The sequence below is a fragment of the Microcaecilia unicolor genome, chromosome 3, assembly GCF_901765095.1.
Source record: "Microcaecilia unicolor chromosome 3, aMicUni1.1, whole genome shotgun sequence".
Classification (NCBI taxonomy): domain Eukaryota; kingdom Metazoa; phylum Chordata; class Amphibia; order Gymnophiona; family Siphonopidae; genus Microcaecilia; species Microcaecilia unicolor.
The window spans coordinates 93,306,942-93,319,268 of record NC_044033.1 but is presented as its reverse complement, the minus strand read 5'-3'; the positions used below and the strand labels follow the sequence as shown (position 1 = coordinate 93,319,268).

Genomic DNA, 12,327 nt, shown 5'->3' with positions numbered 1-12,327 from the left:
CACCTGTCAAGTTAGTCAAATATTCTGATGTAAGATTTCAAACCTTTTGACAGTTTTTCAAGCCACTGTCAGAGCATAGCAAAACAATTTAGTGACCAGCTGATTTCTAATAAGAAGGAAATCTTATTAGTTGATTTGATGTGCTTTGTATGGGACACTGGTCAATTCCTGTACATTTTTTCAGACTGGTGAATCAGAATGCAGCTCTCATTTTCTGATTAGGTTCTTTATTTTAGAATTCTTGCCCATAAAAATTTTGCTATCGTCAAAACAGGGTCTAGGTAAGTTACTTAACTTTAACGTCTCAAGAGTTGAGGGCTGCCTGACACACTAAAATAGATACCACTTGTATTAATTATCTTGAACAGAGATATGTGATCCAGCTGGGTCATAGAACTGTTGCCCTGTTTTCTTGTGCATGGAAAAAAGAGCTCCTGAACAAACGAACACAGTTATATTGTGGTCTTTAGAGAAACTAGATTGCATATTCTGCTTTCCGTGAAATTCAATAGAACACAGGTTTAAGGACCTCAGTGGGATCTACAGTCAACCAGAGAAAAACCCTATGTAGATGGAGGTCCAAAAAGAAAGAAAGTAGGGCAGGACAATGGCAAATCCATAAGGAGCCACAAGGGAGGTCCGAAACAAGAGGTTTATTGATAGAGCACCACAACTGAACAGACCCGACATGGAGCTGTGTTTCAATGAAGGTAGCCTGCCTTAGGGGTCACAGAATCTTATGAAGTGCTGTCAAATTGTTCAGTGCCATGTTTTCAGAACAGCTGTATGTGTAATTTCAAAACTTATCCACCACAAAGCTGAAGAAAAAGCTTAAGAGAGGTTAGTACAACACTAGGAAATACAAAAGATAAAGGCTTTCAACATATGTGTAAATCTTAAGAATATTACCATCTGAATTGATTATTGTTGCTGCATTCTTTTTGAATTCTGAAATGCTTTGTTGATTATTAATATGTGTATGTATTTTCTTGGAGAGTGCTTCAGTATCTTTCTCCGAGGACAAGCAGGCTGCTTGTTCTCACTGATGGGTGACGTCCACGGCAGCCCCTCCAATCGGAAACTTCTCTAGCAAAGTCCTTTGCTAGTCCTCGCGCGCCCGCGCGCACCGCGCATGCGCGGCCGTCTTCCCGCCCGAAACCGGCTCGAGCCGGCCAGTCTTCTTTTGTCCGCACTCAGTACGGTCGTGTTTTCGCCGTGTCGAGCCCCGGAAAGTCCACCTCGCGCGTCCAAATTTATTTTGGCGTGTTTTTTCTTCGGATCTGGAAACCCCCCCCCCCCCCCCCCCCCGGGTTTCGTGTTAATCCTCCCCGTACTTCCAGCTTTTTGCCCCGATAAGTTTTCTTTCGTCGTCGGGGTAGGCCTTTTTTCGGCCTCGGTCGAGATTTTCTCCCTTACAAATTTTTTGGTGCTCTTTTTCCGTCATTTCGGACTTTGATTTCGCCGGCGCGATTTTTCCGCCCATGACATCGAAGCCTTCCAGCGGCTTCAAGAAGTGCACCCAGTGCGCCCGGGTTATCTCGCTCACTGATCGACACTCGTCGTGTCTTCAGTGTCTGGGGGCCGAGCACCGCCCTCAGAACTGCAGTCTGTGTTCCCTGCTTCAAAGGCGGACTCAGGTAGCGAGACTAGCCCAGTGGAACGTGTTGTTCTCGGGCTCTTCGTCGGCATCGGCACCGGGATCTTCGAGTGCATCGACGTCGTCAGCGTCCAGACCATCTTCCTCGGCCGCCCCTGCATCGAGTGCATCGAGGCATCGGGCCTCTGCATCGGCGCCGAGACATCGGATAGCTGCATCGACGTCGGTGGTACCGGGACCTCGTCTGCTGATGTCGTCGGACGGTGGTGCATCGTCAGGAGTGCAGGTGAGGGCTGTCCATTCCCCTGCTGGTGGCGGTGAGCCTTCGGGTGGGTCTCCTCCTACCCTGAGGGCTCCTGCGGTACAGCCCCCCCCGAGACCGACCTCCTTCGGCCTCGGCCCCGAGGAAGCGATGGCTGGATTCTACGTCCTCCTCGTCGGTGCTGGGGAGCTCCGGTGACATGCTTCGGAAGAAATCGAAGAAGCATCGACACCGGTCGCCTCCCCGCGTCGGCACCGAGAGCTCTGGGTCGCCGAGGGAGTCGGCACCCAGCAGGCATCGGCACCGAGAGGACCGCTCACCCTCTGTTCAAGAGGTGTCGATGTGCTCCACTCTGGACAGCCCGGAACAGCCTCCTCGCCCGGAACAGGTTCTGACGTCGACGCCTGCATCGACCTCCATGCCTTTCTCTGCAGCCGCTCTGAACGAGAGCCTCCGGGCCGTTCTCCCAGAGATTCTGGGAGAGCTGTTGCGCCCTACCCCTCCGGTACCGGCGGTGCTTGCGCCTCCGGTACCGTCGAGCGTGGCGCCGGCTGGCCCATCGCCCGGGGTGAGGTCCCCGACGTCGGTACCGCTTGCGGTGCCGACTGCGGCCACCTCCCAGGAGGGCTCCCCGACTACGTCGGCGGAGGGAGCTTCGCCGATGCGGGCCAGGGAGTCTACCTCTCGACGCCCCCATCATGGACGTGGCCCCACTGAGTCGAGCCGGGCGAGGTTGCAGACACAGGTTCGTGAACTTGTGTCTGACACCGAGGGTGAGGCCTCGTGGGAGGAAGAAGAAGACCCCAGATATTTCTCTGACGAGGAGTCTGAGGGTCTTCCTTCTGATCCCACTCCCTCTCCTGAAAGACAGCTTTCTCCTCCTGAGAGTCTGTCTTTCGCTTCCTTTGTCCGGGAGATGTCTACGGCCATCCCCTTCCCGGTGGTTGTGGAGGACGAGCCCAGGGCTGAAATGTTTGAGCTCCTGGACTATCCTTCTCCACCTAAGGAAGCGTCCACTGTTCCCTTGCACCATGTCCTAAAAAAGACATTGCTTGCGAACTGGACAAAACCTCTAACTAATCCCCACATCCCCAAGAAGATCGAGTCCCAGTACCGGATCCATGGGGACCCAGATCTGATGCGCACCCAGTTGCCTCATGATTCTGGAGTTGTGGATCTGGCCCTAAAGAAGGCTAAGAGTTCTAGGGAGCATGCTTCGGCGCCCCCGGGCAAGGACTCTAGAACCTTAGACTCCTTTGGGAGGAAGGCCTACCATTCCTCTATGCTCGTGGCCAAAATCCAGTCTTACCAGCTCTACACGAGCATACACATGCGGAACAATGTGCGGCAGTTGGCGGGCTTGGTTGATGCTCTTCCCCCTGAGCAAGCCAAGCCTTTTCAGGAGGTGGTCAGGCAGCTGAAGGCGTGCAGAAAATTCCTGGCCAGAGGGGTGTATGACACCTTTGATGTTGCGTCCAGGGCCGCTGCTCAAGGTGTGGTGATGCGCAGGCTCTCATGGCTGCGTGCCGTCGACCTGGAGAATAGACTCCAGCAGCGGATTGCGGACTCGCCTTGCCGTGCGGACAACATTTTTGGAGAGAAAGTCGAACAGGTGGTAGAGTCTCTCCACCAGCGGGACACCGCATTCGACAAGTTCTCCCGCCGGCAGCCTTCAGCATCTACCTCTACAGGTAGAAGATTTTTCGGGGGAAGGAAGACTGTTCCCTACTCTTCTGGTAAGCGTAGGTACAATCCTCCTTCTCGACAGCCTGCGGCCCAGGCTAAGCCCCAGCGCGCTCGCTCTCGTCAGCAGCGTGCGCCTCAGCCAGGCCCCTCGGCTCCCCAGCAAAAGCAAGGGGCGAGCTTTTGACTGGCTCCAGCAGAGCATAGCCGACATCCAAGTGTCAGTGCCGGGCGACCTACCAGTCGGGGGGAGGTTGAAAGCTTTTCACCAAAGGTGGCCTCTAATAACCTCCGATCAGTGGGTTCTCCAAATAGTCCGGCAAGGATACACCCTCAATTTGGCCTCAAAACCTCCAAATTGTCCACCGGGAGCTCAGTCTTACAGCTTCCAGCACAAGCGGGTACTTGCAGAGGAACTCTCTGCCCTTCTCAGCGCCAATGCGGTCGAGCCCGTGCCATCCGGGCAAGAAGGGCTGGGATTCTATTCCAGGTACTTCCTTGTGGAAAAGAAAACAGGGGGGATGCGTCCTATCCTAGACCTAAGGGCCCTGAACAAATATCTCGTAAAAGAAAAGTTCAGGATGCTTTCCCTGGGCACCCTTCTCCCCATGATTCAGCAAAACGATTGGCTATGCTCTCTGGACTTGAAGGATGCCTACACACACATCCCGATACTGCCAGCTCACAGACAGTATCTGCGATTTCAGTTGGGCACACGCCACTTCCAGTACTGTGTGCTACCCTTTGGGCTCGCCTCTGCGCCCAGGGTGTTCACAAAGTGCCTAGCTGTGGTAGCAGCGGCACTTCGCAGGCTGGGAGTGCACGTGTTCCCATATCTCGACGATTGGCTGGTGAAGAACACATCCGAGGCAGGAGCCCTGCAGTCCATGCAGATGACTATTCGCCTCCTGGAGCTACTGGGGTTTGTGATAAATTATCCAAAGTCCCATCTTCTCCCAGTGCAGAAACTCGAATTCATAGGAGCTCTGCTGGATTCTCGGACGGCTCGCGCCTATCTCCCAGAGACGAGGGCCAACAACTTGTTGTCCCTCGTCTCGCGGGTGCGAGCGTCCCAGCAGATCACAGCTCGGCAGATGTTGAGATTGCTGGGCCACATGGCCTCCACAGTTCATGTGACTCCCATGGCCCGTCTTCACATGAGATCTGCTCAATGGACCCTAGCCTCCCAGTGGTATCAGGCTGCTGGGGGTCTAGAAGACGTGATCCACCTGTCCACGAGTTTTCTCAAATCCCTGTATTGGTGGACAATCTGGTCCAATTTGACTCTGGGACGTCCTTTCCAAATTCCTCAGCCACAAAAAGTGCTGACAGCGGATGCGTCTCTCCTGGGCTGGGGAGCTCATGTCGATGGGCTTCACACCCAAGGAAGCTGGTCCCTCCAGGAACGCGGTCTACAGATCAATCTCCTGGAGTTGCGAGCGATCTGGAACGCTCTGAAGGCTTTCAGAGATCGGCTGTCCCATCAAATTATCCAAATTCAGACAGACAACCAGGTTGCCATGTACTATGTCAACAAGCAGGGGGGCACCGGATCTCGCCCCCTGTGTCAGGAAGCCGTCAGCATGTGGCTCTGGGCTCGCCGTCTCGGCATGGTGCTCCAAGCCACATATCTGGCAGGCGTAAACAACAGTCTGGCCGACAGACTGAGCCAGATTATGCAACCTCACGAGTGGTCGCTCAACTCCAGAGTGGTGCGCCAGATCTTCCAAGCGTGGGGCACCCCCTTGGTGGATCTCTTCGCATCTCGAGTGAACCACAAAGTCCCTCAGTTCTGTTCCAGGCTTCAGGCCCCCGGCAGACTGGCATCGGATGCCTTCCTCCTGGATTGGGGGGAGGGCCTGCTGTATGCTTATCCTCCCATTCCTCTGGTGGGGAAGACTTTGTTGAAACTCAAACAAGACCGAGGCACCATGATTCTGATTGCTCCTTTTTGGCCGCGTCAGATCTGGTTCCCTCTTCTTCTGGAGTTATCCTCCGAAGAACCGTGGAGATTGGAGTGTTTTCCGACCCTCATCACGCAGGACGAAGGGGCTCTTCTGCATCCCAGCCTCCGGTCCCTGGCTCTCACGGCCTGGATGTTGAGAGCGTAGACTTTGCCTCTTTGGGTCTGTCAGAGGGTGTCTCCCGCGTCTTGCTTGCTTCCAGGAAAGATTCCACTAAGAGGAGTTACTTCTTTCTGTGGAGGAGGTTTGCCGTCTGGTGTGACAGCAAGGCCCTAGCTCCTCGCTCTTGTCCTACACAGACCCTGCTTGAATACCTTCTGCACTTGTCTGAGTCTGGTCTCAAGACCAACTCTGTAAGAGTTCACCTTAGCGCAATCAGTGCATACCATTACCATGTGGAAGGTAAGCCGATCTCAGGACAGCCTTTAGTTGTTCGCTTCATGAGAGGTTTGCTTTTGTCAAAGCCCCCTGTCAAGCCTCCTACAGTGTCATGGGATCTCAATGTCGTTCTCACCCAGCTGATGAAACCTCCTTTTGAGCCACTGAATTCCTGCCATCTGAAGTACTTGACCTGGAAGGTCATTTTCTTGGTGGCAGTTACTTCAGCTCGTAGAGTCAGTGAGCTTCAGGCCCTGGTAGCCCAGGCCCCTTACACCAAATTTCATCATAACAGAGTAGTCCTCCGCACTCACCCTAAGTTCTTGCCAAAGGTCGTGTCGGAGTTCCATCTGAACCAGTCAATTGTCTTGCCAACATTCTTTCCCCGTCCTCATTCCTGCCCTGCTGAACGTCAGCTGCACACATTGGACTGCAAGAGAGCATTGGCCTTCTATCTGGAGCGGACACAGCCCCACAGACAGTCCGCCCAATTGTTTGTTTCTTTTGATCCCAATAGGAGGGGAGTGGCTGTAGGGAAACGCACCATATCCAATTGGCTAGCAGATTGCATTTCCTTCACTTACGCCCAGGCGGGGCTGGCTCTTGAGGGTCATGTCACGGCTCATAATGTTAGAGCCATGGCTGCGTCGGTAGCCCACTTGAAGTCAGCCTCCATTGAAGAAATTTGCAAAGCTGCGACGTGGTCATCTGTCCACACATTCACATCTCATTACTGCCTGCAGCAGGATACCCGACGCGACAGTCGGTTCGGGCAGTCAGTTCTTCAGAACCTGTTTGGGCTTTAGGATCCAACTCCACCCCCCCGAGGGCCCTGTTTGTTCTGTTCCAGGCTGCACTCTCAGTTAGTTGGTAAATTTTTTAGGTCAATCTCAGTTATGTCCTCGCCGTTGCGAGGCCCAATTGACCATGGTTGTTGTTTTGAGTGAGCCTGGGGGCTAGGGATACCCCATCAGTGAGAACAAGCAGCCTGCTTGTCCTCGGAGAAAGCGAATGCTACATACCTGTAGAAGGTATTGTCCGAGGACAGCAGGCTGATTGTTCTCACAAACCCGCCCGCCTCCCCTTTGGAGTTGTGTCTTCCCTTGAAGTGTATTGTCTTGCTACATACTGGACTGGCCGGCTCGAGCCGGTTTCGGGCGGGAAGACGGCCGCGCATGCGCGGTGCGCGCAGGCGCGCGAGGACTAGCAAAGGACTTTGCTAGAGAAGTTTCCGATTGGAGGGGCTGCCGTGGACGTCACCCATCAGTGAGAACAATCAGCCTGCTGTCCTCGGAGAATACCTTCTACAGGTATGTAGCATTCGCTTTATTGTAACCCCCTCTGAACTGATCAGTAGTTGTCGGATATAAGACTATAGTAATAATAATAATAATCCCATCTTCTCCTCCAGAGTGCTAATGTTGATACAGACAAACCTTTTCCCTGCCTCTTTGATCACACAACCATAACACTGACACTGCTCTCTTGTTTTTATTGGCCTACTGCTCATGAGATGCCCTCATTGGGACTTGGTAGGTTATGCTGTTACTGCTGCTGTGCAAGCCACAGTAAAAGGAGCCTGCAGGCTATAGTCTGGACAACACCAGCTGCCACCAGCCTTTTTGTCAGTTTTGCCTGTTCCAGATTACCATGGCAACCCTTGTGGAAGTCCCATTCTATCACATTCTGTTTGTACCTGAGGCAGTGCCCAGGATTATAGGAAGTGGCAGTAGGATTTGAACTGGGTTCCTCTGGTTCTCTGTCAGCTCCTCTAATCATTAGGTTACTCCTCCAGACAATGAAGTCCAAATATAGCAACTGAGTTTTTGAATAAAATGTGTGTCTGTGTCAAAACCCAACAAAAGCACATGGTCATTACATTGTGGCTTATCTGCTGTAGCATTTCCCATACTATGACTGGAGTGAGGTGTTTTTTTTTTTCAAGAGCTGACAATTGACAGGAAAATTGTGGCAAGGAACTTTTCACCTTTATTTATGTTTAGTTGACCACATAAGTTTTCTTTCCCTTCAGCTGACCATATTTTTTCAGGATATAATGTGGTGAATTTTGTGGTTGTGAAGCCTTGTTTTCTTCTTGTGGAAACTGCTGTTAGTTAATCACCACAGGTTCTATTATACATAGTGGGGCCTTTGTACTGATAATTTGCAGGTATGCAGGCTATCATATCTTATCCTGAGATTTCTAGCCATCTTGGATAGGGCATAACCTACAGTGTTATCTGTACTCATTTTCAGCTCATATTTGCAAAGGCAAGTAATTAAATCTAAAATGACCTCTAAGACCAGTGAGAGCGCAGTATTTAAATATTAAAAAGTAAAAAAAAAAAAACCCTTTCCTGACTCATGATTCATGACTGTAAACCCAGACTTTTACCACAAAAAGATTCAGAGGCCAGATTATTCAAGTCAAATCTGTTTTGGTCGATAAAGCCAAGTGAAAAGATTGGGTTTAGGTTACAATGAGGCTCATTTTGAAAGCATTTAGACTTACAAAGTTCCATAGTAAGTCTGTGCTTTGAAAATATGCCCTCCATGTATCAAGAAAATAAAATTGAAAGCACCTCACTAGAGTTCTAACACCAAGCCAACATGTTTCAAATATTTGTTTTTTGTTGTTAATAGTAAGATATTTTGCAAGAAGATTGAGAGATTGTTTGATCCAGATTACAAAAACCCTGATTCTCCGGGAAATGCTGCAACATTATCCAGGTATCTTATTCCATTTACATGTAGTCTTATACTTACAGAATAGGGGGAACTATTCTCTTACTCCATATCTGGATATCTGAAGATCTTCACTGTTCTCTTGCTCAGATTTACTTGGAAAGAAGTGATGCAGAATCTGGTTCTGGATTCAGTTTAATGGCAGTGGGAAAAAGTAGAATAACAATAAGAGACAAGTGTTCATATACTGCAGTAGGTTTATCATGTATCTAGTCTGGTGCCAAGATTATCATCTCTTGCTAGAGAGTCAGAGTCCTGAATGCATAGGGCAAAGCATTTATTCGGTCAGTTTTCAAATAAATTTAACCAGGCAGGAGAGTCTCCTGCCAGGTTAAATCTCTTGTTCCTGCCTAATTGCTGATACGCAGCAGCATTTAACTGCCACTGAATATCAGCACTAACCAACCCTCCACTGTCTGATTAGTGCTGGGGCAGAGCCAGTACTTTATGAGTTAGTGGTGATTATGCAACAAAAAGGCTGCTCTAACTTTAGCCACTTAGCTAACTGAACACCGGTCTCAATATTGGCTGATACCCAGTTAACTTCTGGGTAGCAGCATCAGTCTTACAGGTGCCTCCTCCATCCCGATCCCAATCTCCTTTCCCCTCCCATCCTTGACATCATGAAGGCTTGATTGAGCCCACCCTATTAGGACCCCAGGGCTTCCTGGGGTCTAGTGGGGTCCTACAGGCCAAAGCAATGCCCATTCACTAGAAGTGGGAGGCTGCTGTTAGAGGCTGCATTGGCCATTTTGTGAAAGGAGCAACAACAGGCAGGCGCGAGTGGGAAGGAAGGGGGAGGATCAGAGGTGGTGAGGTCACCTGCATCCCTTATGAGGTCCTGGTCTGATAATCAGCCAGGACCCACATAAGATCCAGCAGCCAGCAAATGTATAATTAGTCCCGGATACTCAGTGTTGGTGCCCAGACATGGCCTGGTATTGAATATCCAGGGTTAGTTCTGCCCACAGTAGTCAGCATTTAAACAAAAAAAAAGCTGACTGCTGCAGAATTAATATTGATTGGCTATATTTCTGTGCCTGCCATTGCTGAGACCTGGGTCTATGTGTGATTGTGTGATAACTGATGTTGCTGTGCTACTTTTTGTTTGGAATGCAGGCAAGCACTTTCTGAACTGTTCTTTGCTTTTCCCCATCTTTTGTTTTTTTAATAGATGCTGCTTGTGCAAGAGAATTGTAACTAAAGAAGCTGAGCAAAAGATACCCTGTATTCCTGGAAAAATCAACATTGATCAACATGGAAATATTGTTTACTTTCATATAAGGTGCTTCTGTCAGTATTAACATAAATAAAACTAGACTGTTGGCAAGTAAAGATCTTGAATCGTGATGCTTGGGCCTTTCAGACACTGGCCATACTCCCATACTCCCAGTGCTCCACATAATAGTCTGCATTACAGAATAGACTGGTTTGTGATGATGTGTCTGGTGAGATTGTGCAGTGTATAATGCATTTAGACCTGCTTGAAAAATCTTTAGTTTTATCATTGCCTTTGACAAAATCAGTAGCTAAGGGCCATTATTCTCTACAATATTTTTTTTTTTTTTTTTTACTGTTTAAATATTTTATTAGGTAACATCACATTACAAACATTGGAAACATGAACAGTTTTATCCCAGTCATTTCTCCCTTCCCTCCCTCCCCAACCACCCCCCCCCCTCCCCATCCCACCCCCTCCCCCTTATTCCAACTGTCCTGCTTGGGTTAAATGATGAAATCGAGACCACAGTTCAGAAGCTGGGTTGTACATGCCCACTCTTTTGTCCGTAAGCTGCTCAAATTCTCCAACTATGGAGAGTTTCAAAATCCAGTCCAGTTGTGATGGAGCCCTTTGCTTTTTCCAGTGCAAAGCAATAATGCTCTTAGCCGCTGTTAAGCACATCCTCTTAAGACGCCTTTGCCATTTGTTACCTCTCCTGTTACCTAGTCCTAGCAGACACCATTGCGGCGTACACTTGAACTGCTTATTCGTGTTTTCAGAGATTTTTTTCGTAACAAGTGTCCAAAATGGTCTCAGAAGTCGACAAGACCACCATATATGTAGAAAAGTCCCCTCCTCATCACCGCATCTCCAGCAAAGTGAGGAGACCAGGGGAAACATGGCATGTAAACGCTGTGGAGTATAGTACCACCTTGTCAATACCTTAAAAGCATTTTCCTTTAACAATACACAGTTTGAAGCTTTTTTAACTTCTGTTACTATAGCTTTCCACTCGTTTATCGTGAATTCCTGCTGGAGGTCATGTTCCCATTGCATCATGTAATTACATTTCTCAAAAGATCGACTTCTAATAAATTTGTACAGCAAGGAGATAACTCGGCCCATTTTCCCCAAGGACCCCCACAAATTTTCCAATTCTTCATAATCTTCCGGATCCCTCCTCAACCACCCTTGTTGGCTCATATAATGTTTGACTTGTAGATAGAAGAAACTATCCCCCGCCCCACCCCCACATTGTTCCTGGATCTCATCTAGCGGCCTTAACTCCCCAGCATCTAAAAGATCCCTGAAGCATAACAACCCCTCCTCCGCCCACCAGCCCGCAACCCGATGTCCCTTACCTGCTGGGAAAGCTGGTTCCCCCCCTATAAATGCTAATGTGGAGGTGTGTCTATTCTGCCAAAACCGTGTTCTAAAGGAGGCCCATAAAGACAACAAGTGTTTGACAAATGGGTTCGTTGTCATCGTTCCATATAGCCTCGTCTCCATTGAGGCCCAGAGAACTGATTTTAGATTGTGTCCCCTTACCATCCCTTGGTCTAATTTAGCCACCACCGATGGAGACTCTTGACTCCATGCCACTACAAATTTCACCTGTGCAGCCCAAAAATACCATTCCAAATTTGGCACACCTCTACCCCCCAGGTCCACCGACCTCCACATCAATTTCTTATTTAATCTATGTGCTCTGCCCCCCCATATAAATTTCAAAATCTCTCTCTGTATCCTTTGTAATTCTTTTTTAGGTATCTGTATGGGTAAGGTTTGAAACAGAAACAAGATTCTGGGCAAGATATTCATTTGTACTGAGGCTATTCTTCCCCACCAGGATAACCAAGTCCCTTTCCAACCCACCATGTCCCTACAAACCTGTTGAAATAAAGGATCATAATTAAGATGGTATAGTTGGCTCAGTTCTGAGGGTATCTGAACCCCTAGATATTTGATGCTCCTCTTATTAAGGCGAAACGAAAACCCCCTAATGACCTCGGAAAGTCGATCTTGTGATATAGCCACCCCCAGCACTTCAGATTTATCATAATTAATTTTATAACCCGAAATCTTACCAAATTGATTTAGCTCCTTTACTAGATTTGGAAGGGTCAGTATAGGATTCATAACAAAAAAGAGGATGTCATCAGCAAATAGAGCCAACTTATGTTCTCTGCCAGCTACTGTAATTCCTTTTACATCTCTCATCTCCCTTATCTTTTGTGCCAATGGTTCAATTGCCAACGCAAATAATAAGAGAGACAACGGGCAGCCTTGCCTTGTCCCCCTCCTTACTTGAAAAGCTTCCGAATAGCCCCCATTCACCTTAATCCGCGCTATGGGTCTCTCATATAGGCGTTGTAGCCATCCTATCAAGCCCTCCCCAAATCCCAGATGTTTCATGACCTCCCAAAGATAAGACCACTCCACCCTGTCGAAGGCCTTTTCGGCGTCTGTACTTAAC

The 12,327-nt window shown here is 49.0% G+C and overlaps 1 protein-coding gene across 3 annotated transcripts in view; it reads left to right on the top strand.

Annotated features, from left to right (window-relative positions):
• KIAA1841 (KIAA1841 ortholog) overlaps positions 1 to 12,327 on the top strand; it is a 155,845-nt gene that overhangs the window by 52,262 nt on the left and 91,256 nt on the right. For all 3 annotated transcript variants that reach the window (XM_030196181.1, XM_030196182.1, XM_030196183.1), the window contains exons 8-9: positions 8,528 to 8,614; positions 9,804 to 9,914. In XM_030196181.1, the coding sequence (XP_030052041.1) occupies positions 8,528 to 8,614; positions 9,804 to 9,914 (198 nt within the window). The remainder of the gene's footprint in view (positions 1 to 8,527; positions 8,615 to 9,803; positions 9,915 to 12,327) is intronic.